The sequence below is a fragment of the Mytilus galloprovincialis genome, chromosome 4 (genome assembly GCF_965363235.1).
Source record: "Mytilus galloprovincialis chromosome 4, xbMytGall1.hap1.1, whole genome shotgun sequence".
Taxonomy (NCBI): domain Eukaryota; kingdom Metazoa; phylum Mollusca; class Bivalvia; order Mytilida; family Mytilidae; genus Mytilus; species Mytilus galloprovincialis.
In genome coordinates, this window is record NC_134841.1 from 71,115,106 (window position 1) to 71,141,960 (window position 26,855).

Consider the following 26,855-nt stretch of genomic DNA (forward strand, 5'->3'; position numbering starts at 1 on the left):
TCTTATTGGTAGAATAAACTGGATTATATAGTTTTGTCACGTTGACTTCAAAAACGCGTCAATACTAATCTTTGGTTTAGAATTTCTTTATGCACATATTTTGGTAAGCCGGTCAATTTCGATTACAATTTAGTTAAAACTCATATTTTGCGAACCTCAACCTCTTCGTATAAGGTATTTGTAATGGGCTAAATATTGGTTGGAGTTAAACCTTGCTCGTATCTATATAGTAATGACTAGATCTCAAAATCTTGACATCTTTGCCTATTCCCCAAAATATCCCCTTCAATGCAAGAAGTTTAAAGACCAAAAAATAAATTGTGAACGACGCCATTCCTAAATATAAATACTGATGTCTGACAGAGTACTGTTTTTAACATTTGAAAGGTGTTATGTGTTAGGTTTATTATACTTTTTTTCTGAAATCGAACCGACAGAAAAGTGTCTTTGTGATATAGTATGTCTTGTATTTTTCTGCTGAAATGACGATAATGTTAAACATATAATTCTATAACGAAGGCCTAATAAATACGAAGTGACGCTTAAGACTATTCATAATGGATACTTGAAATGTCACAGTACATATGTAAATCTCTTAACCCTTCCTGTTGTAGCCTCTAAACACAAAAACTAAATCCCACTACAACAAGGGTTATTAACCTATATTCTGTGATCGTCTGTAATAATAACATTGCTACATTTGATATTGATGCCGGAATGATGGGCTGGGTTGAATGTGTGGGTGCTTCTTGCGCAGAAACTGCTCCATGACAATTATGAGGAGGAAAGATTTATGCTGAGTTCACACGTAATTCGAATTCGATTCGCATTAACTAATTCGAATTAGTTTAACTCGCATTCGAAACGTTTTACGTCCTAACGTCAATTCTAATTCGAATTACAATGAGCGTCAAATACGCTTTACTGTCCAAACGACGTTAACTTTTAATTCGTATTCACAAAAGTGTATTTCTAATACGAATTGGACAATTCGAATTAGCCAATTCGAATCAAATCGAATTAAAAAAGAAGAGTGTGTGGACGCGGTTAGCGAATTCGATTCGCATTCGATTCGAATTCAATTCGAATTAAATGTCCGTGTGAACAAGGCATAAAAATGACACTCCGTAAATTTTATGGACACCATCATAAATTGATTGATCTATACGATGTGTCTGTGTCTAAAGTAACTAGTGACATTTTTACCACGTCTTCGCTTGTGGTTTCACATATATGTCGTGTGTCTGCTAAGTACAGAAAGTGAACTATTCCCGAATATGAGTGTTATACCGAGTGGGAATTTGTATTGCTATACGACGTGTCTCGGTAGTTTTGTTCATCCAATATTCATGCATGTTCCTTTTTGATGTTTCTGATATGGTTTCGGTTGAATATTGTGTTTTATCTCGAGTGTTAAATTGCATTTCTATGTCACGTGTCTCGGTATTTCGTACATACTACATTCATGTATTCATTTTTGATGGTTTCGGTTGGAAAATTTGTTATGTCATATCGTTTGTAGTCCAAATAATCATAAAAATCCCTTTTCATAACATCATTGTCATGAAAATTCTTTGGATAAATATTTTGAAAATAAATGTATAAAATTCGAGAATGCATATAAATTACGTAAGCGTTTAACAGTTTTTTTTTAAAATCCTGTGGTGTTTGTCGTTGATGGAATATTATCGTTGTTGTTCTGCAGTTTATATTTTGTGTCGACTATTATGTCGATTTATGAGTTTGACTGTCCCTCTGGTATCTTTCGTCCATCATTTCCTTGTACGTTTCTCTGTGATGAATGTTCTCTGTGTGTGTTTGGATTGTATTTCTGTCACGCAGTGTCGACATTTCGTCGATTTTTTTAATTTGATTGTCTTAAAGCAGGAGGTTTGGCTAGCCATTCAACCAGGTTCAATCCACCATTTTTTTCTAAAAATGTCCTGGGAATATGACAGTAGTTATCAAATAGTTCGTTTCTATGTATGTTGGCGTTTGTTTTTGTTGCACTTCATTGTGCCTTTTGTTCCTTTGGTTTCCTCTTAAAGTTGATGTGTTTCCCTAGGTTTTATGTTATACATCGGATTTGTTTTCTCTCAATCGATTTATGATTTTTGAACAACGGTATACTACTATTGCCTTTATTTATGTACTGATAAATTACGAACGTAGCAATTATTAGCTGACTGACTTAAACCAGTTCCCACTGTACACTTGCGTTTAAAGCCAACCAACGCTATCCTCTTGCGTTTAAAGCTAGCCCTCACTATCCACTGTCATTTTAACCCAGCCCTCAAATATCAATTTGCGATCATCAGACTACAAATATATATGTGTCCACGGTTATAAATGCCGTTATTGTTATGTTAGATTTTTAAACTGTCATCTAGTAAGTAAATGTCTAAATCATGTGTCTTCACAAATAGTTCTCGACTCCTAGTTTATGTTGAATTTTTGGTTCATTTCAACTTAGTAGATTAATGGCAGCGAGTTGAACATAACATCAACATTGGACAGAAAAGTAGATAGTATTAAGACAAAATAAAGCAACATCTTATGTTTCCGACAAACCATTTGGACGAAACTATAAATATTCCGATAAATAACAAAAAAGTACTTTTCAACTGAAGTATGGCAGGCATTGAAAGCTGGTATTAACCTACTTCCAATGGGAAAATTGCAGAGTTGTGCTTTTCAGTGCGCAAAACCGACGTGCATCCCTAGTGTTCCACCAAAATTCGTCAGATATCTACCCAAAAGCACACAGTATCTGAGTCTACAAAAGATGTCATTGTAGATAATCTATACAATATGTATGCAGTACTGTATCACTACTTCTTTAAAAACAAAGGCGTTTTCAAGTTGTATTTTAATATGCAAGATACATACTAGTGTATTGACTTCATATATCAACGATGTAAGGATGAAGCTTAGCAACGGGAAAATGCGAGGCTCTCCCGTTTAGGATCGAATCCTTATATCGTTGATCAAGTTAATACACTATTATTGTATTTAAACTGCCATCTAGAAAGAAAAAAACATTTTCAATTGTTATTAATTGTGCTGTTGTTAATTATTTGATTTATATAATAGGAAAAATCCCCCTTTAAAAATGCCTCACATCTGATGGAGAAATATACTACACAATGAGCGTACTCTACCTGTTGAAACCAATCGATGCTAAACGAATTCGTTTGAGTATGGACTAAAATATCAAGAATAAGCATAAAACATAATGATTTATAGGTTTTCACCAAAGAAAGTTCTAACAATTGTAAAAGAAATACGTTTGATTCGTTCCACGCTTCGTTGTATACATTGGAAACAAGGACAGGTTGAAGGGGTCGTCATGAACATTTAAAATTGTGCCGACTCTACTATTCAAATATCCGTGAGAAAAGTGATATCGGGTCAGTGACTGTATATGACATAGAAATATACAGCCAACGCATTTTGACTGATCAAATAGAACGAGTGCAGTATAAATAAAAATGCATTAACCCAACCTAGCATTCCGGCAATTAGCCTCAAACGTACAAATTATTAATTTTGTAAATGTACTGACGTTTAAAAATAGTCGAAGTCATTGAATTTGAACTGTAGACTTTTTTTTATCATATCAAATGTTGTTGTTTTTTAATTCTTTTTCGTACCTTAATTGAAAAAAATGTTAATATATTTTGTCCAATTCATCTTTCCTCTGCAATGTGATAAATTTAGATTTACTTAATTGCAATTTTTTTTGTAGGTTTCAGGTTTTTCAACTAGTCTACCGTCTTTTGGTTTTCACAATTTAATTGTCTTTTGTTATTACCTGTAATATACTGTTGAATGATTACATAATGATATTCGTCATATTATACACTCTTTTATGTAAAGGAAGTCCCCTGAATTAAGACTGTCTGATAATAGCTAATAATGTTATAGCTTATGTCATAACCATTGATGCGACTTTTGCAATTTTTTAATATCTTGGAGACTGGCATATATCCCCAAAAATGTTTGTTAAGAACCTATCATTCTATCAAAATTAAATTATATTTCATTACCTTTGAAGTTATACGGGAAATACCTACTTTTGGGCACTCAAAAGGTATCCTGTCACATGTACCTGTAATTATTGGTGGTTCAATCAATCAATTGTAGATAAACAAATTATCCATAACAGCTGTTTAAGCTCAGTCCAAGCTGGGAACAGTATATCTAACAATATATATGTTCCTGGTCCAAGTTTTTTTTTATTTCTATAAGTTATTAAATTTTAGGTGAGGATTTTAGAAAAGTTGCTGAAAAATATTTGAAGTCATAAAATGGAAATGACTAAGTGTACATGTGTAAATTATTAACAAAAACAAATTATGGTTTTTACATTTTTCTATGTATTTTGTGCGCCTTAATTGTCATATCTTTTAGGCACTGACTACGGTTATGGAAATGTAACAATAATAAAAATATTATTGTTACATTGAAGACCAATTGCTGGAATGTAGGTTAATGAACCCGATTATTTTTTATTTTTTTTTATTTACAATGACATTTTTCAACAAATCCAGTTTGTTTTTTTTGGAGCATGTTTTAGTCCAACGAATTTTTGTGAAACCACTCCAAGCAGCCATCACATACCAGTAAATACATAAAAGTGGACACTTTTCTCAGCACAAGTTCTTAACAGCAAACCATTGAACTATATGTTTCCGGCCTTTACCACTACTAAACTGCTCTTTGGCCAGGTTGTAATCCCTTTGACACACTCCCCATTTCCATTCTCAATTTAAGTATCTTTAAGAACATCAAAACAATTAATGCTTTAAACTATTTAAACATTATTTGCTGGATAATATTAACATTATTATCATTATTACTAATATTATCTTGTACATATTGAAAAAATTAAGCAATAAAACTATAGAAGGTTGAAGTTTAATATATCTAGTGTACATTGCGGTCTTTAATGTAACAATTACGTAATGTAACCGGACACATATATTATTGTTACATTCGTGATTAACCGGTTCCTTACCCAACCATATATTCAGGCAATTAGTCGCCAATGTAACAATAATTTAATTTTCATTGTTACATTTCCATGTAACCATGACTTATCATTTTTGTAAATTTTGCCCTCTATTACCATGCAAAATAATAGTGCTTCATATATTTTTATCTTACTGCACGCTTGTTTGTATTGTTATGCCTTGTGATAAAGAATTTACATAGTGGAGCTGATATTATGCATCTTTGTTTTGTAAACCATGTCGACTCTAAATACAACTTGTGTATTATCATTATTTGTTTACCTATATATATAATTGTACAGTTATAGTCTTTGCCAAAGAAGTGTAAACCAGTCTAAAGCAGAACGAAATTCACTCTATTGGTAATTTCTAATGATAGGACTGTCCCAATCTGCTACGAAGAATAGATGTCTTTTCCTCAAGATAAATTGTGACCTTGAAAGGAGAAAGGGAATGGTGGTGGTCACATGTAGAACCCTGTCATACCAAATCAGGAGCCTGTTCAGTGGTTGTCCTAGTTTCATCTGTTATAGTTGTTTTGATATAAATTAAGCAATAACTTTTCTCAATTGATTTGTTTTCTATTTTCCATGTCAGTACCATATATACCCGACTGAATGGTTTTTCTCATTATTGAAGGCCTAACTGTTGCCTATATTTGCCTTCTTCTAATTCATTTGAAATTTAGTTGTTAGTTGTCTTATTGGCAATCATGCCACATCTCCATTTTTTTTATATATATAAACCTCACAACACTTTGTTCCAGTTCGAATAAAGGCTATTGGGATGACTGCTGTACATTGTTGTTTTGTTAAAATTCATGGATTTTTTTTCATGGAAGAGCAAGTTTTTGGCGTGTTCTATATATGAAACTGTTATATACTTTTAAAGTAATTCCAATAATTATTTGTATGTAATATTGAATAATTTGTTCCATCTACAGGACTCATAATTAAAAAAAACAAGAGTGCACACGCTGAAATGTCTCCCCTTCTTTACTAATCATTGATATTATGTTGACAGTTCTAAATATAAAGCTTTATTACAACTGTCACATAAACTTAACATTAACCAAGAAAACTAAACCAATGAACCATGAAAATGAGGTCAAGGTCAAATGCACCATGCCAGGCAGACATGTACACCTAACAATTCTTCCGTACAACAAATATAGTTGACCTATTGCTTATAGTTTAAGAAAAACAGACCAAAACACAAAAACCTTACAATGAGCAATGAACCGTGAAAACAAGGTCAAGGTCAAATAAAAACTGTGCAACTGACGTAAAGGTCATAAAATATTTTCATACACCAAATATAGTTGACCTATTGCATATAGTATTAGAAAAAAAGACTAAAAATTTACTTTGACCACTGAATCGCGAAAATGAGGTCACGGTCAGATGACACTAGCCAGCTAGACATGTACACCTTACAATCATACTATACACTAAATATAGTAGACCTATTGCATAAAGAATAAGAAAAACAGACCAAACACAAAAACTTAACCTTGTTCACTGATCCATGAAATGAGGTTGAGGTCAAGTGAAAACTGTCTGACGGGCATGATGACCTTGCAAGGTACGCACATACCAAATATAGTTATCCTATTACTTATTCATTTGTTATAATAAGAGAGAATTTAACATTACAAAAAACCATGACTGGATCACTATCCCTATGTCAAGCTTTCTGCGACTTTTCTGCGAGAATTAAAAGAAAAAAGAAAAAGAGTATTTTAAATTTATTTAACAACATAACACATAATCAAAATATATATCCTGCTAATGTGCAAGACAGGACATCACAAATGCCTAAAATAAATTATTGTCTTTCTTCGTCAATTTATACACATACAGATACATCTTGCAGCCACACATAGCATTCACAAATAATATTTCATACTGTAACGACCTAATATGGGTCAAATAAATCAACAGAAAATTTATTTACATGAATTTTTATCAACATAAGGATAAACCTTCATACCATTGTACACTGCTGATTTAGGCTCAAATGATATTTAACCGTTAAACTAGGTTTTTAACCAGTTATGCTACTCGAAATCGCCAAACTATGTATAATTCATTATGCATAATTATTTCATAACATAAACTCTTTTTCTATTAAACAAAACCTTTGTAGCTTTTAAATTAATACTGCTTTTTAAATTTCTTCTTTTCATAACATTTTGCCAACAGTACAAATATATTACAGTGCTGTCAGATAATGGTAACTGTTTACTTTACATATTTGTATTTGATATCCGCTTTAATAGTGCCACCTTTTACCTCCTTTGTAGCAATTGTGTTATGTTTGATGTCAAACACTACAATTTTCATATCTTATTCAATATTATGAAACTATTCCAATCAAATAAAACACTAGTAACATACTTCTTCAATTTTTCAATTATTTCTTATTCAGTGCTCATTGTTTCCAAATTCTTTACAGTAATTATACACAATCTGCTAAAGGATAAAAAGTAAGACATTTTCCAGAAAATTCAAAAAATATTTTTTAATTTTTTTTTTCCTGAACGTGCAGCACTTCGCCATTCACAATCTGATTTTAGCATGTTGCCCTGACGGGTTCCATCATTCATTTCACTTTGTGTACTAGGTATAATATAAATTAATAGCCATTTTACCATAATGCTGTTAAACTGGTCTACAGAGACCACACCCACCATAACCAGATACAGTGGACAATTTCAAAATAAGTCAACGACAAATTCTTCATTGGGCAGTCTGTTCTATAGGTTCATGTCACTTTTTCATGTTTTAAGCTTGAAATACTATTTACCTAATAACTTGATAGCATTGCTTTGTTTAAAAACACTGAAAATTAACTATTTGATAACAGTTGAAACTGACAGACCTCAAATCTAAGCCATAAAGCTTATATTCCATAACCAAAACCAATAATATATGTAGATAGTCTAATTAAATTCTTGAACATGAATGGTTTGTAATGGTATCTCTTGTGGAATCATTCGATGTTCTACCAAACCATTTCTCTGATGTCCATATTCAAATTTAATACGTAATTCACCAATTCTGGATTTTGGAAGTATATCGGGTATCCATTCAATAATAAAAGGTGTTGGTTCTTTTTGGTCTGGTGATTCAGCACCTAAAATATATGTAGATCAACTGTTTTTCAACTGCACTGGTTATACATGTTAATTTTTCATAGTTAAAGGATATAACAGTTTGACATTATGAAAGTACTATCCTGTAAATTTTTCGTAGTTAAAGGATATCAAAGAATGACATTATGAAAGTACTATCAGCAAAATTACAACAAAATTGCAACAATGTTGATTCACTGACAGATTTGTGTTATTATATAAATTTCCTGTCAATTCATGCAAATCACAAAAACTTAAGTAAAAAGCATTTCTTTTATGATTGTTTTTTACATAAATCTGGTTGTTAAATTTCTCTAGTGCAGTAATCTCATTGGCAATTATACCACATCTTCTTATTTTTATATTCTATATGCAGTTATCATAAAATAAAACTGCTTTCCCTGAACAAAACTATCGTGTCTGTATCACGTCAGGATACCTTGCCCTATGTTGCTTGTACTTATTATTTACCTTATTGTTCTGACAGGTTGAGTGTTAGTATTTTGTGTGCTCTGTCTTGCTGTCGTCATTTTTTGTTTATTCATGTTCTTTTTTTTATGTATTAACAAGCACTTCAAATTATACTCAAATATTTATTCATTGAATTGCAAATATTGACTGCTTCACTGCATATTTTAGAATTGACAGGTAAGGGAGATAACTTGAAATAAAATTGCATGCAGAAAAGCATGAACCTGTTTTTTTTTCCAAAACAGTTTATTTGAAAAATCATGACACAACTTTTATCCACCAAATATTGTTACTTTCAATATTTTTTTTATAAATTTTATGTATCAGAAACAAACACAGGAACCTGTCTTAAGTTGTCCATTATTTTGAAACATCATACATCATCTGTCAAAATATCATCATTTATCATCTGTCAAAAATCCATCATTTATGAAAAGGCTGTTATTTTTAATTCAACAACATCCATTATTGAATCCATATATACACAGAATACAATAGATTTAAGTTTTATTTTAATAGGTGTTTAACTTTTTCAAAAGTTTCTTTGAGATATTGCTAGGTCAACTTACCAACTTTGAGATAGGTTTTCAATTCAAATGGTCTGATAGGCATTTGTTTGTTAGCTTTGCCATCTTCTACATTCTCTACATCAACCTTTGGCACTTCATACAGGTCGTAAGTTCCATCTCGGTTTTCTACAAAGTTTCTTGTAATATCCAGAGACATCTAAAATAAACAGAAATTAATTGTCTAAGAGCCAAAGATAAATATTTTAAGGTTCAAATAGAATTATAACAAGACATTCAGTTGTAGGTAGTGTTCATCCTTTATACCACAATTATATATATGAAGTACTTGCATAATATTTTATCTTTTATCATCCTAACATGAGTAATTCTTTAAAAACTGAATTCCTGCTACATTACCAGTTTAAAGGAAATAACAAATTAATGTGTTCTCTTTATTGTCTAGCTTTGTAAAATTGAAAGAATTAACTTATTCAAACCTATTGATGTTTCGTTTCTTTAAAATTTAATACTTTTACATAGTCTATAAATTTGATAGAATTTGATAGAGGCAAAGTTATCAAGTTAGAGAGCAGAAAAAGCAAATTAACCATTTTTTCCATTAAAAGGGAAATAACTCAATTTTTTACTTGAACTGTATTTGAAGGAAATAGCTTTGTGCAGAAGTTTTATAATACTTGGTCAAGGCAAACTAAGTAAGAGAATGGTAACCAACATGCTTTATACACTGATGAACAATAGTAAATCTTTAGCCCCCCCCCCCCTTCACTGTTTATGGCAAGAGCATAAAAATGCATATTATCAGAAGATTTTAGTTTATTTGTAGTCTCCATTAATACAAATGTACAAGAAGCCTTAGTGTTGTTTTTTTAACTTTCAATATGAAGATTATTTGGTATATAACAATATTTGACTGAACAAAAGTTGAAGTAACAAAAAAATCAAAATATCAAAGAAATCACTACCATACATTTGAAAACGACATGAGAATTTGTGCAATATGGTATGAATTTAGATTTGAATGTTGCTTTCACATCTAAGTGACTTCTTTCTTGTATCAACCACATTGTAATATGCATGAACACACAATATATCTGAAAACATTAGCATCCTTCAAAAGAATATCTTTTCACATTCCAGATTTTTTTTTAGAACTTTTGTAATAAAAATAACTGTATTTACCTCTGGGGTATCAAATATCATTTTAACTTGAAACAGATTGGTGATATGCCATGTGTATTTTGTAAACATTCCCAACGGCAATGCATCTTTCCTAACAAAGCCTGTTGTAAAGTTTGGCAGTCTTTTCTTTTTACTCCCTGAAGATATGCGTTGCTGAAGACATTCAAAGAACACTTGTGGAGCATGGAAGACTAGAGGATCTGGATTGCCTAAAAAAGCAAATAAACTATTATTATACTACGTTATTCATTTATTTTATTTTATTTTTTGCACTCCTCTAGATTAACATTTCTCTAACTAAATAATGATGAAACAAACTGCAGGAGTACTGTAAAGTAATATGATTTAATAAAACATCTATAAAACAATTATCCACCAGACATCACGAGACCCTGATGCAAACAAATAATGCTCAACAGATTTTAAAACTCTATTCTTTATTCTTGTTTTTTCTATATTAAAGCTTCTTTCCAAAGATTCTTTTATAAAGTTTTGACGAAGTTATTGAGCTCTTACTTAGAAACATTTACCCAAAACGTTAACTAAACATTAACTGCTAAGGTCTTTACACAACAGGTAGTTATTGTTTACACTTGGTTAATAAATGCAGGTGTTTCATGCAAAATAAGCTAATAGGCTATAGCATGTAAATTCTAAATGACAATTTTATACATATTTCCCCTAAATTTTCCAACAAGGGAGAGTACTATTGTTTGATAATATTATAAAGTGGATAGTATTACCAATGTATAAATTCAACAACTTAAATCATATTCATCAAAGTTCCAATTGTATATATTGTAACATTCTTTGAGAAATTGTAACTTCTTCTTGCATGTTTCTTTATCAAAAATGGATTGTTTTGAATTACACAACTATTTCAATGTTATCCCTGTTTCAACCTTCTCGAGTGTTTTATTCTTTTTAAAAATTACAAACCATCAAACTGATAATGCATTGTCTGATTGATTCTTTCTGTAACACTAGCCAACCACTGATGAAATGATATAGTAATCTGACTTTCATCTATCTGTTGAACTGTAGAATATAATGAGAACATGGGTTAGAGCAGGATAACAGGATATTTGAATACTGAAAATTCTGAAATTATTGAAAGATTTTTGTTAATGTGAATAATGCAAAAGGCTGAGTTTTTCCATAATTAAAAGTGGCATTCTGATATTTGATATATATTAGTGTTGTCAAATCATACTTTTGCCTAGTCGGTAACTCAGATAATAGTTCGACCGATTAACCGGTTAACTGGTAGTTTGAGTTGGTGCTTGTAGTGCCCTACATTTAGATATAAGATGTGGTATGATAGTCAATTTGACAACCTTTCATCCAAGTCATAAATTTACGCTTTTAGAATTGAAGTTTGTCCTCTGGCATTATAAGGCTTGTCTGTGAGGATTTCTGGCGAAGTTTGACTTTTAATAACCAACTACACTGTATCAACAAAAGCGTTTGTTCCAACTTTAGATTGAAAAATAAAAAAAAGACTTCTTGATCTCTAAGAATTGAATATGTCTGAAACTGATTATTCTTTCCTTTTCACTTGTTGTCTCCGAAAATGATGTGGAGTGTTTCAGTTTGAATGATTAATTATAAAAAAGAAGATGTGGTATGATTGCCAATGAGAAAATTCTCCACAAGAGATCAAAATGACACAGAAATTAACAACTATAGGTCACCGTTAGGCCTGTTTCTCTACTTTGTTTGCATGTTACTCGTACTATCATGGATACATTGAGTACATTCACATTGGTTTGCATTTCACAATTTTTGAGTTAGCATTTCGTTTAAAGTAAGACTAAGCCTTGCAAGACGGAGGTTGCACATTAGATGTAGGTTTACACAATATTAGATCAGAAACGAAATAATGAAGTAAATCGTAAAATGTAATCGCATTACTGATTTAGAGTTACTGTTAAAAAAACATGTATACTAATTATGTTTCTTTAAGATCCTGCCCCGAGCTGAGAAACAAGTTCTAATTAATTTTATGTTTATATGATTAACAATAGCAATCATTTTTAAATAAAACCTAACTATTTAATGATTTCTATACAAATTTATATCAAATCTATCAAAATTGAAAAAAAGTCTGGTTAACTGGTTAGCGTTTTTGGTATTCAGTCGTTCGACCGGTTAACCGTTGACAACACTAATATAATATATATATCTATATGCAGATTTTCCTGAAATCACAATTTAATGTTTTGTCCATTCTTCAACAATTGTAATAATGAATGAATGCAATAATTCCTGAATTTACAGAATACATTCTTTTACACTATTCCAATCTTTTTATCTTTACCTTTTTAATATAAATTCATGGATTTTTCTAGCATTCAACAGGGTCCGGTTTCGGACCCATTCCCAACGGCAAAAACCCTACATTTTTCCCAATTTGGGGAGTAAAATTCCCAAATGATCACAAAATTCATTTTCATCTTTATTAGTCATGACATAGATGTTTATTTTATTCAACCGCTAGCTTTATGCCAAAAATCGCCAACAAGTAATGTGTAAATCCATTTGAAACATATTGAATGACAAACAACATTGACAAACAATGGCTGCCATAAATAAACAGGAAGTGTGGGAAAATACTAAAACCAGATCAAATCCGGGAACGGACAAGTATATAACTCCGGGTTTGTCAATAAAATACAGTAAATAAAAAATGAAATGAACCAAACATGTGCAGCTATCATAGCAACACTAAAATTGAAAACCAAAAGATATGTAAAAAAAGAAAATAGAAACAGGATATATTTTATACAGAACTCAAAATATTTTAGTTCACAAATTTTCATGTCAAAACAAAAAAAAATGTAACAATCCTTTTAAGAAGTTAGAACTCATTATTTTGATACTCAAATAAACTTTAATGCCATGTTGTTATATTTAAAAACAAAGAAGGTGTAGGTAGTCCTTACTTTATTTTCACCAACAAAACAAAATTTAATGAACAAAACACATTAAAACTAACATCAGGTATATTGGTTGTTTTACCCAATTTCATGGAAAACCGCATTAAAAAATTCCCAAAACTGACCAGGGTCCTTTTTCCCAAAATACTCAGATAAACCCCTGAAATTTGTCAACAAAATTCCCACAAACAAAACAAAATCCTCAAGTTACTTAGGGCTGTGGCAAAATTGGTTCAAAATCATTTGTCATCCAGTTAATGCGAAATGGGAATTAAGGATATTATTTCTAACAACATTTTCACCTCTCTTTATTTAGCTATTATAAGCTTTTTGTATGACTTACAACTGTATTTAACACTGTGTCACGTTTTTCTGTGTGGTATGGTCCTACATTCCTATACTGATTTTATCCATTAGATTTTTACTTTTTTTTAGTTAATTGATGCAAATAAAGGAGATGTGCTGTCATAATTGCCAATGAGACAACTTTCCACTAAAGTTCAAATTCACCAAAAAGTGGTTTTATTAAATTTGCAGGAAATGGTATCAGAAATTAGATTAAAATCAATCAAGTTTCAATACCCTAATCACTTTAGTATGACTATTGGGCAGCCATTAATTTGTGCTCTACTTACCTGGGACTTTTTTATTATTTGGGGTGATAGATTTAGTCTGTGTTTTCTGTGGACTTATTTTACGAGGACTAGGTGGACTCTGTATTGCATTTCCTTCCTGTAGTGTTAAAAGAGCATTACTGGCCTGGACTGAAAATAAAAGATCAAGATTTTATATTTCAGGTTATCATGAATCAAATTTAACAAGAAACTTTCATTCAAATATGCCACAAAATAAGTCTTTCCATGAAAGGAAAATCAAAATTGAGTTAACATTGTTTTACATGTATTTTGCACTTTTCTCCTTGTAACAACTGGCATGATTTTTCCTTAATCTTCTGTATACAGTACTGAAGACATTTTTTTTGAAAATAAAATATTTGTAACAAATTGTTTTTCCCCCAAATCAAAATAATATTGAGTCATACCTTTTCACTCATGTTGCATGCTAATGAATTTGTTTTTTTTCTTCTAGTTTGTGCAGAGGAAATACCCATACACATATATGTCTGATACTGTAGCTTTGATTGCTAAATCATTCTTAATGTCTTTGGAATCATTTTAAATGTGTACATGAAATTTCAATAATTGTTTACAGAAGATGTTTCATTTATATTAAATGGGCTCACAATGAGCATAGTACAATATAAGACATTAATAAGACAATGGCAAAAAGAAACAACAATAGTCTTGTATACGTACAAATAAAAAGAAAAAGCAGTTTGAACATCATGAGCTAAACACATATGTAAAATAAACTACATGCATCATCATTCTTGAGTCTTAATATTTAATCTCAAAACACTATAAATGCTAAAAAAAATTATGTCCAGAATCTTCAAAATGTTTTTAGGAATGTTCACATCCAACAGGATTTAGCTTTTGTCTCTAATAGCAGATGTAATTTTGAGGTTCTTTTTGTTGTTTTTTTCTTTGTGTTATCTATTTTATTCTATGCAACTTACTGTTATCATGGTTATTGTATGCATACTATCACAAAATCAAGTCTGAAATTAACTGTGTAATAAATTGATTTTTCCAATACAGAAATCATTTCTTTCTGGTTCAAAAAACTTCTCTCACAGTATAATTTTAATGGGAGAGGCATCAGTACCTAATTGGTCATCCTTCCTCTGTTTTTTGCCAGGAGGTTCTAACAATTCATCCTCAGTGACCACAACCTCCAGTGTTGTAGGATCACCAGTGTCCAACCCTGTATCCTGTGCTTGGTATATGGTAACTATCTGTCTTTCAGGTGACTCCTGCTGGACTTCTTCTACATAAATAAATCAAGTACAATAGTAAGCTTTAGTTACAATTTTACTCACATTCACTGAATTTGCATGCTCTGCTATTACAATAAACTGATTATGAAATGATATTACTTAATTTCAAAAGAAAATTTACAAATCTATGTAATCATGACCATCTTTTGACATTGATTTGTGTGTGGTTTTTATTTATCAATTTTAAACAATTTAAAATAATGATTAACAGTAATTAATAGCAGACTTTGTTTTATGAAACACATCTGTATTATACACAATATCTTTAAAATAGTACAAGCAAATTTTTCCTTTCTTCCATTGTGGTGCTTTTTAAGAGAGCTTCATTTCCAAATTTCTGTATTTTTACATGTTAATCATGTTAATGATATGATGTAATTTAAAAATACAAACCATGACTGTCCAAGTTAATATAGTAAGAAAACTCCTCACTAAGCTTTTCGTCACTGGCAAATGCACATATACAGGCATAGAAGTGTACACATCTTTTCTGGGAGTCATTTACAGCACCAGGTTTAGAGTACTAAAAAATATGTGTACATACATGTACATGTATCATGCATACATTTGTATATATTATTCATACTCAAAATAAAAAAAAATTATAAAGTAAGAACAAGTTGTTATTTGCGACACAAAAACTGAAGAACCTACATGTAGGAATTTAACATAAAGTTGTAAACAAAAGACACGATAGACTACTGTAGTGTACATGTCTATTCAACGTAGATCTAGGCTTACTGCTGCAAGGAAGAATTCTGTTTGAATTAGATTCAGTTTTCATTTAGAAGAAGTGAATTACAATTACAAGGTTACCACGAAATCTAGCATAAGGATATCATAATAAATAAATATAAGCTTAAATCATTCATATTTATAAAATTATTTCCTTGATTGACATTAGATATTTATTTTTGGGTTGGCATTAGCTTGCCAGTCCTCGCCATGTCAAAAATAATTTCAATAAAAAATTAGAAGATGAGGTATTAGTATTATTGCTCTCTCAAAATTAAAGGCACTATCAATTTGGTTGAAATGATAAAAACAAGAGTAGGTTAATGATTACCTTAAAGGCCTTACAAGAACAATGAAACTTGTGTTCTGGTGAAGCCCTATTTCTTGTTGTTTCAAACAAGGAAAAGTGTAAAAATCCTAAAGGCTGTTTGGAATTAGGTTTACACTTGACAACCATTATGTTTTTAGTAACCCTTTGAACAAGGGGTCCAGTAGTCTCTGTAGCCAATAACCAGATTGCCTGTTTGATTTCATTTGGAACCTGCAGTGTGTTCAGAACAGAGTTTTTCAATGTCAGAGGTGTTGCCTCACTTGTACATTCAACAGCTGATTTGATGTGAGGACATGGTTGTTCCTGTATTCCTTGTTGAGAACTACGAGTACAGCTGTCAACAAAACACCTTGCAGCCTGGTACAGAATTGCTGGGTCAACAACTGGGGCTGGATTACCATCTAAATCCTGTACAAGTGGAAGCTGAACAAATCCTCGATAGTCTGGTCCACGGTCTCTTAAACGAACGGAAAAAACTTGCCCTGTTGACCCAGTTATGATTTTTACAGCATCTGCACTATGACCTCTCTTTTTTTCTTTTTCTTTAAAGACAACATTACATGCTTTATTTTTACAACTTATTCCCCTTGTTCCATTATATGTCCCACATTTAGGACATTTCCTGACACCACGTAATGTTGGTTTACCAAGATCTTCAAACAATGCCTTTATTTTCTCTGTTGAAGCACTAGCCATCCTGAAAAAAAAATTATCATACATGTAAGCACGATAAGAGGAAAAACTTCATTCGTAGAGGTCTCTTTATTATTTTTCGAACAACCAATTAATACTAAAATTATAGTTTTATTACATTATTATTATTTATTATTATTATTACATTGAACTTGTTAACTGTGCATGTAAATGCACGAGTCATATGGTCATGAGGAATTAGGACATGCATTTTCATGTTGTAGGTATTTTCATGAACTTTTTACACCAATTTGCAACTAAACACATTTTTATGAAATCAGAAACTGATTTTAACTGTTGTTAGAGTTTCCAAACCTGATAAATGGTTTTTCCACACAGATTTACAAGCATTGCATTTAAAAACTACTTTCCTTTTTATAGACCAAAGGCCGTCATAGGGCTACAGAATCAACTTTAAACATTATATCCATAATATTTGGACGGGCAGATATCCACATTTTTATATGCGACTAGTTCCAATAATTATGACCTCTTGAAAAGCTATAATATTTTTCTTCTTAGACGCCTTACATAAATGTCAGAACGCCTAACTCGAATTCAAAGTTGGATTTTGACACGTTTGAGAGGTAATTTACTGCTTTATTAAATCATTTAGCAGATTTCTCCTTCAGATGCTTCACTTTAGTAGGAGTATGAAATATAGTTTGCACAAACTCCGTAAAATATGACAGACATGAATTTCCGGATAATATTAAATTAAGATTCTTGAAGTTTAGGTCTTTTACAGAGATAAGTGCAAAAATTAATTTTATTCTCTCCTAAAAAAACCAACAGCTAAACATTTCAAAAAAAGCAATGGTTAATTGTCTGCCACGGATGGAATTGTTACTTCTTTAATTAGCATTTCTTTAGGGAATTACAGAGAAAATTTTGTGAGACAAATTCCCGATCAAATACCCTATCTAGGAGCACAAAACAGCCGAAGGCCACCAACGGGTTTACATATTTTCCAGGGACAGTGGGCGTTAAGCAGATACCAATTATAAATAAATGAACAATTCCACTGAAATAAGGAATTCAAACGATCTCATACAATTGGGATTGATGCATGACACTGAAAATAGTGAGGAAACCCTTTATCTTACTTGTCACTGAACAGGGGAGATATTTATATTAGAAATTTTCCGCCATGATGTCTTCTCCCTCGAAAGATCGTCAAGACGACTGTTGTCATTGGTCAGAATTTAACACATGATCTTTGACCTTATTTGATTGGTTTATCATTTTAGACTATAAAAAACGGTAATTTTGTCGTGACGGATACGTATGTTTTTTTCCGGATAAGTCATCAATAATTACCAACCTTTTTACCATGTTCACACATAAAAAAAATAATCAAAAACTAAACAAGAGGCTCTCAAGAGCCTGAATCGCTCACCTGGTAAACAATGCCTTATTGAACATATTGAACCATGCCAGGCAAACATGTACAGCTAACAATTCTTCAATATTACAAATATATATGACTTACTGTTAAATAAAGAAAATGAGACCAAAACACAAACACTTAAAACTTAGCAATGGACTGTGAAAATGAGGTCAAGTTCAAATAAAACCTGCGTAACCGACATATAGATCATAAAATATTTTCATACACCAAATATAGTTGACCTAATGCATAAAGTATTAAAAAAATAGACCAAAACTAAAAAAGTTAACTTTGACCACTGAATTATGAAAATGAGGTCAAGGTTAGATAACACCTGTCAGCTAGACATGTACACCTTACAATCATTCTATACACCAATTTTAGTAGACCTATTGCATATAGTATAAGAAAAACAGACCAAAGCACAAAAACTTAACTATAACCACTGAACCATGAAAATGAGGTCAAGGTGAGATGACACCTGCCAGTTGGACATGTACACTTTACAGTTCTTCTATACACCAAATCTACTAGACTTATTGCTTATAGTATATCTGAGATATGGACTTGACCACGAAAATTTAACGTTGTTCACTGATCCATGAAATGAGGTCGAGGTCAAGTGAAAACTGTCAGACAGGCATGAGGACCTTGCAAGGAACGCACGTACGAATTTGGTTGAGTAGTTTTAGAGGAGAAGATTTTTTAAAGTTAGCAAATATGATGAACAAATTGTGAAAAAATTGTCATTAAAGGACAATAACCCCTTAAGGGGTCAATTGACAATTTTGGTCATATTTAACTTATTTGTAGATCTTACTTTGCTGATCATTTTTGCTGTTTACAGTTTATCTTTATCTATAATGATATTCAAGATAATGACCAAAAACTGCAAAATTTCCTTAAAATTACCAATTAAGTGGCAGCAACCCAACAATGGTTTGTTTGATTCCTCTGAAAATTTCAGGGCTGATAGATCTTGACCTAATGAACATTTTTACCCCATGTCAGATTTGCTCTAAATGCTTTCGTTTTTTGAGATATAAGCCAAAAACTGCATTTGACCCCTATGTTCTATTTAAAGTAAGGGCGGCCATGTTTTTTAACGGATCAAAAATCGAAGCACACACTTTGTGCAGGATAATCTAAGGAACTATCATGCTAAGTTTCATCCAAATCCATTCAGTAGTTTCAGAGGAGAAGATTTTTTAAAGTTAGCAAATATGATGAACAAATTGTGAAAAATTGTCATTAAAGGACATTTACCCCTTAAGGGGTTAATTGACAATTTTGGTCATATTAACCTATTTGTAGATCTTACTTTGCTGATCATTTTTGCTGTTTACAGTTTATCTTCATCTATAATAATATTCAAGATAATGACCAAAAACTGCAAAATTTCCTTAAAATTACCAATTAAGTGGCAGCAACCCAACAATGGTTTGTTTGATTCATCTGAAAATTTCTGGGCTGATAGATCTTGACCTAATGAACATTTTTACCCCATGTCAGATTTGCTCTAAATGCTTCCGTTTTTGAGATATAAGCCAAAAACTGCATTTGACCCCTATGTTCTATTTTAAGTAACGGCGGCCATGTTTTTTGACGGATCAAAAATCGAAGCACACACTTTGTGCAGGATAATCTAAGGAACAATCATTTTAAGTTTCATTCAAATCCATTTGGTAGTTTCAGAGGAGAAGATGTTTGAAAAATTGTTAACGACGACGACGACGTCGACGACGACGACGACGGACGCCAAGTGATGAGAAAAGCTCACATGGCCTTTTAGGCCAGGTGAGCTAATAACAGAAAACAATGAAGTTGTCACTTCAAACAAAGATTTTGTCAAACGCAATTTTTTTTTAAATTGCTTTGACGGCAAATTTAAACATTTTCATCGGTTTTGAGGATAGTAACTGGGTTAATTGATACTAATAGTATTTGATACATATTTGAAGTAATTTGTTCCATTTGCTTTAGAGAAAGTCAAAATAAACCAACACTTAATAGTTTAAGTAAAAAGAACCCACTAAGGTAATCGACTGACGGTATTTCCGAACGCCTCACGACGGAAAACAATATATGTAGGACTCTTAGGGAGCTACCATTTGATTTTTAGGGGGGGGGGGGGCTAGGATGAAAAATGTTGTCCTGCATTTTTTTAGCTGTAATCTCTGTCCTGCCTTTTTATTTTTCACTCTGTTCGGTCCTGCCTTTTTTTTTTTTAGTTTATCCAGACTTTTTTTCCCTAAATTGTCGTCCTGACTTTTTTTTTTTTGAAAGTGTCTCATCCTGCCTTTTTTTTTACTCAAAACTCCTGTCCTGCCTATTTTTTTCAAATTTCATTGTGTCCGTATTTTCTTTTTCAAAAGAAAGACATAACTTTTTTGTTTTAAAAGATAAACACAAATTGTTTTTTGTTAAATAATCGGTTATTTCTGTATTTTATAAGTATCATTAAAAATTAGGCAATTTTTATTCAGATATAACTCATATTTATCAAATGTTCATGAATAGAGGAAAAAACTTCATTTTTTGCTGCATGTTTATCAAAATTAAAAAAAATTCGCTATTTACAGTTTTATAAAATTTGGGTCACATAATATCCTGGCAAAATGAAACAAATTGCTGTTTTAAAAAATAGGGGTCCATGCACTCGTTTTCAAATTAAATCAGTTTGAATGATAAAAAAACAGTCGAAAAATGCATCTTTTCTCGATATGTCATAGATTGACGTCGCGAAAATAACATTTGACGTTAGCAACGTCATTACCTCCCCTGTAACTGTATCGTATGCCCATAAGTGCGATGGTACTCTAAAGTGCGATGTTCACGCTAAAGTGCGATGGTCTACACTAAAGTATGATGGTGTCTCACGCTAAAGTGCGATGGTTGTTTGTTTGCTAAAGTACAATGGTATAGCACGCTAAAGTGCGATGAACCAAACGGATAAGATTATATAAGGCTAAAATGTTAAAGTACATGGCTGTTAAAAAATTGTATCTATAAAGTAAACTTCAGATACAAGTTCTCCTTCCAGCACCCGAAAAAAAACACACATCTGCTTCAGGCGACAAAGCAGGGTTCGGTTTAAATTAATTAAGTCATGGACACTTGGTTTCTGCATGGCTGCTTGGTTTATAAGTTGTACTATATATTCTAGCTTGTACATTTTTGATTTGTATAAACGACTGTTAACGTCATAACCCAACAACGTTTCTTACGTCTAAACTTTCGCGGACCATCGCACTTTAGCGTGACCATCGTACTTTAACGTCCACATCGCACTTTAGAGTCCTACAATATAAAACGTATGTCATGTAAAAGCCAATATTTGGTATCGATTTTAAGAGTTATGCATTTATGCATGTTTACAGGATTTGAAAAGCTGCAGTTTAAAGCATTTCATTACAGGTCACGGTTCATCATAATTTTGCATCAACTGTTGTCATCTTTTGCAAGCTGTTTAAGCAGGAAGAGCAGTTTGTTTTCTAACTTGATATGAGCAATAGCCAAAAATATATTTTTATAATTGTAGATTATCCATAGCGTTGATCATCTCAGAGAGATTGATTTTCTCGCATGAGCCGGTACAGCCAAACTGAGAAAAGCAATCGAGTTGAGATGACCAATGATAATCTGTTGACCGGTATTTTACCTATGACCACGTTGTCACTTTCATGTCAATTTCATTGACGACGCCACGGGCCCCCTTAGCTTCTAGCAATATTTTTTTTATATCACTCGACTCCACTGAGAAAAGAAATTATCAGTCAGCAAGATCAAAGGAAAATTTCGTAAAATAGCGATAATATATAAAAGCATCATAGTTTATAACTTCTGATAATCATCTGGTTTGAGTTGATGCTCCTATAAAACATTTTTTTTTATATATAATGAAAGTTTAACTCTTCCCAGACCAAGTCAATTAATTTTTGTCCACGTGGTTTATTTTTATATCCCTTGCCAAGCGGAATTTGAGCGTGAATGTAACGTTTCGTTATTTGTTAAATTTTGGGTTCAGGTCTAGATCGAAACAAACAGCGAGTCAAAGAGGGATGACATTTTATCAAGGCGCACATTTTGGATGGTGGAGAAAGTCCATGAAAATATGGGTTACCTCGACCTATATTTTAAGAAGATGGTCAAGTTTACTTTTTTAGATTCGAATGTATATATTACAGATCAAGATAAATGAAATCTCGAACCAATTTTAAAAGTTAAATGTAAATTAAATAAAAAAACTTATTATTTTAATAATTTAAAAAAGACAGGTTATTTTATTCTGTTAATCTCTTGTATTTAGCAAATTACACGGAATTAACTTTCACTCATTGAAATTGAAGTTATTGGAAGTAATCATAATGTTGGAAGATTTTGTTTGAGAATATTTATAGGGACTTTAAAACTAACACTCACAAATATTATGGACAGAAATTATATAAAAAAAATCTATGGAAAATAAATGAGTAAAAAAATAAAAAAAATAATAAAAACTTGTCGAAAACAAATGCAAAGATTTGAAAAGGTGGAGTTCTTGGTTACTCTAATAATTGATATGATCTTCCCCGATTGTTATGTGGGGTTGAAGGTTTTATTGGTAAAGATTCATGTTTGTACAAACTGTCATACAGATTTTGCATAATTAAGCATTTGAAGTTCCTTGTGGCAGGAATGTCACCCTGGGCCGTAAGTGTGCCAAAATTGGATTAATTATGTTTTTATAACACATTATCTGTAACAAATTATTCAACCTATGCCAACATTTTTTCACTTTTTTTCACACAATTTCTTCTTCTTCTTCTTCTTCTTCTTCTTCTTCTTCTTCTTCTTCTTCTTCTTCTTCTTCTTCTTCTTCTTCTTCTTCTTCTTCTTCTTCTTCTTCTTCTTCTTCTTCTTCTTCTTCTTCTTCTTCTTCTTCTTCTTCTTCTTCTTCTTCTTCTTCTTCTTCTTCTTCTTCTTCTTCTTCTTCTTCCAGGTAAGAAACCGGATTCAATACTAAATGTTCATGGTTCCGCGCATTTTTCATATCTAAAAATCATAATGTTGGCATAGGTTGAATGAACCATATAGACAATTATATAAATACGTACTTAATTTCAATTGATTAAAATTAATGTTCACTTTTTCCCTTTATTCATCTAATTGTAATAACATTAATTTGTAAAAGTCAATAAAAGATTTGTTCGCCTAAAATTAACCCATACTGATCCAAATACATTTATAATACACCTCGTACTAGGCCGTACGGTCCGACTGCACGCGTATGGTCGGACCGTACGAGTATACGCATACGGTCCTGTCGTACGCGTACGATCCAAATACTCATATGGTCTGGAACATATACAAATTTAGATACTTTTTTCGGCAGCAGTCCTTTTGCGCCAATTGCTGTTTTTTCAGGGAAATCATTTGCGCGAAATATTGTTATCCAAATGTATCAATTGCGCCAATATTCGCAACTGATTTGCGACAATTTACCTGTAAACATATATCTTCCATAAATATTAGTGCATGATTAATATATATGTATTCTTATTTGTGGCTTAAACAGTATCATATGTTCGGAGATATTTCACCATAAAGATATAAGCATCTGGAGAAAAATGACTTAAAATGCATTAGACAGTCAATGTAAAGAGAGAGATTAAAAGTGAATTTAAAACTTATTGCTTTGCTCAATAATTAATAAAGATATGCCAATAGAGAAGAAAATAGAAGCTGTTGCTGATTATGTTTTAGCCACATTTGTTAATGACACACCAGTGTATGTAAAGTGCGGATCCTAAAATATCATTTTTACTGTATATGCCATAAATGTCTAATGTAGAATGATAAATAAACAGACGAACTTTTTTTAATTTTTGAAGAAAATGAAGAAAAATAGTTAAGGCGAAGTGTACGTAATTAAACTACACAATGGATTTTTTTTTAATTTTACATGTATATTCTGCTTGTAAAAATAAATCGGAAAATAAAATAAAAAAAGGGGGTAACCGTTTTCGTTTTTGAGATACGAGCTTTTGAAGTTAACAGCATCATACACCAAAATTACAAAGGATATATAGGGAAAATCGTGAAATTCGGCAGGAATTGTTACATTTCCAAGATTTTCTATTATATTAGACAATCGATTTTTTTTTAAATTTATGAGACCATTCTAAAATGTCTGAGGAATCGATTGGTGCAAAGAAAGTCCTTAGCAACCGTGCTACTTTTCAAGCTATACCCTGTTAAAGTTGAATCTTGAGTTTAAAAAAAACCAAAAAACAACGACAACGTTATTGACGTCGCTTCATATAGTCCTATACTTGTATGAAATATATACCGTTTTGTTGGAGTTCGTGTTGCTCGGTCTTTAGTTCTTTATGTTACGTTTTGTGTACTATTGTATTGTATTTGTCTATTATATTCGGGTGCATGCGGAGATCGCCAAGCTAGAAAACGGTTGACATTTTCTTCATCATGAACTAGAACTATTTTCGACCTTGGTGTCTTATTTTTTGTTAAAATCTAAGCACTGCGAAGTGTTTTCAAAATCTTTGTTCCCATAAAACTTGCATTCTCAAAATATCAGCCATCTGTCTGGCACAGGATAACAAATCAAAATGAATATTTAAGTAAATTTAAGTTGTGTGGTAATTCTTAGTACATTTGGGTAAATTCATCTTATCTTTATGCCGCATAAGCATCTCTATAATTCAACACATCCCTGAGCCACGACATTATATATTTTATGCATTGCATGCGCTTCTTTTTATCACAATCCAGACCGGCTAGTAACCGTTGTATAACTTTACACGTCTGAAGACGAATATTTGCGTGAAACATTTTTGTATGATTTTTATTTCTGGAAATCAATCTGAAATCTACAACAGTCCATTTCCGAAAGTCGGGCTGGACCTTTACTTTTATGTGCATTCGGGATTTACACAAATTGTAACCCGAATAATTCAGTCGTATTATTCAGCTGATGTACGAATGCTACATTTCTCGTGTGGGAGAAAATCGGAAATGGCTTGAATTATTCGAGTTACTCGAATTGAAACTCGGGAATATATTTCTAGCTGTTCGGAATTCGCGGAAACAAATGATTGTTTTTCGGCATTACGGTATTGAATCAATAGAGATACAATTTTTTTTTCTTTTAACAAATTCGAATACCAGTCAGTTTATAGGACTTCAGTTTGAAATAGGGCGGCAATCCATTCATTTTATCCAATCAATTGGAAGAGGTGGGGGTTCAACATTGATAGTCAAAAAGCCTTGAAATATTCGATAAAAAACGTTGAATGTAAATTATATGAACTGCAAAGTCTCATATTATAAGACTAGTAAACCACAGGCTTCTCAATTCTTGTATGAACATGAACTACATGTAGGTGAAAACTTAGAGCTGACCGAGTGCGAGATCCTCATGGATAATCATCGAGGTCGTTAAACACCCCTTGCAGTAAACTTTGGTTAAATTTAAAAAAAAAATCGAAATGTAATAGTCTGAACACATTTCACCTCTCATTCCACGAAATTGCAGTTACAAGTATCACAAAACTTCCCTGACCTCTTTTCTTTAACCATAAAAAAGGGGGAGGGAAGAGGGATCCAGATCCCAAAATCCCGGGCCTAAAAACAGGAAATCCGGCGACGTTCCGAATTAAAAAAAAATTAAATCCCGAAATATGATTCCCGGATCCCGAAAGGGTCAATCCCGAAATCCCGAGCTTAAAAACACCCGATCCCGGAGTTCCGATAAAGGTCCTACACCCTCCCCCCTTTCCGTAATACTATATTCTATTCATTCATAATCTTGAATTGAGACTTGATACTTCAAAATTACATTCTCTAATTTTGAATGATGCACACAGGCACAATAAAAGAAAACAGATTTCGCTATATATCTCTTCGAAATTGGAATTTGTAAAAGAAGAAATGACATGTTATATTTTATCTTACATGTTTACTTTCAATTTCAATATGGTTCTAAATTTAGATTTAGTTTTCCCATAAATTGCGGACGGAATAGAAGACACCTGTTTATTTTCTGCACATGTAGAAAAAGGTTGAAAACTGGGAGTTGAATGACATAATTTTTACTTATTTTAAGATAAATGTTAGAGTGAGACAATTTTTAAATTACTGAGTAATTTTTGGGGCATAATTTGTTTATTTTTTGTTTGGTTTCCGTCTTTGTTCTTCCGACTGGTAAGTTTTGACTAGTGGTCAAATTATTCTCTTGGTATCGTCTGATTTCTTATATGAATATAAATCATGTCCTTAGATTTTCAATTGCACAAAATACGAAAATGAGGGCCCTCATGGGGTTTTTGATTATGTGATTACTTGGCCGTTTTTTTAATGATTATTTGATTATTAAGCCAAATATTTCATGATTATTTGATTACCTAGGACTGTATTTTTAGTTTATGATTATTTGATTACTAAAGATAAGCAAATATTTAATGATTATGTCATTATATTGGCAAAAAAATGGTGATTATGTGATTACTAGGACCCCCCCATGAGGGGCCTCGAA

General features: G+C 31.9%; 1 protein-coding gene across 2 annotated transcripts; it reads right to left on the minus strand.

Moving 5' to 3' along the window:
- Positions 1 to 6,747: 6,747 nt before the first annotated feature.
- On the minus strand, positions 6,748 to 16,961 carry LOC143072859 (uncharacterized protein C2orf42-like). 2 transcript variants are annotated; one of them, XM_076247978.1, is made up of 8 exons: positions 16,237 to 16,961; positions 15,564 to 15,693; positions 14,999 to 15,160; positions 13,906 to 14,034; positions 11,271 to 11,369; positions 10,332 to 10,540; positions 9,192 to 9,348; positions 6,748 to 8,138 (listed from the first exon to the last, which is right to left on the minus strand). In XM_076247978.1, the coding sequence occupies exons 1-8, from the start codon at positions 16,954 to 16,956 to the stop codon at positions 7,960 to 7,962; spliced, it is 1,785 nt and encodes a 594-aa protein (XP_076104093.1). In that variant the 5' UTR covers positions 16,957 to 16,961; the 3' UTR covers positions 6,748 to 7,959. The 2 variants fall into 2 exon arrangements, with proteins under 2 accessions (XP_076104093.1, XP_076104091.1); XM_076247976.1 differs by having other exon boundaries at positions 6,748 to 8,153.
- Positions 16,962 to 26,855: the final 9,894 nt, after the last annotated feature.

Excerpts from the sequence above, each read along its gene's own strand:
- LOC143072859 (XM_076247976.1), bottom strand. The coding sequence starts at position 16,956 with ATGTATGATAATTTTTTTTTCAGGATGGCTAGTGCTTCAACAGAGAAA. Across the intron at positions 9,349-10,331 it reads TGATATTTGATACCCCAGAG|ATGTCTCTGGATATTACAAG; the intron begins GTAAATACAGTT and ends TGTTTATTTTAG. Across the intron at positions 8,154-9,191 it reads GAAAACCTATCTCAAAGTTG|GTGCTGAATCACCAGACCAA; the intron begins GTAAGTTGACCT and ends CATATATTTTAG.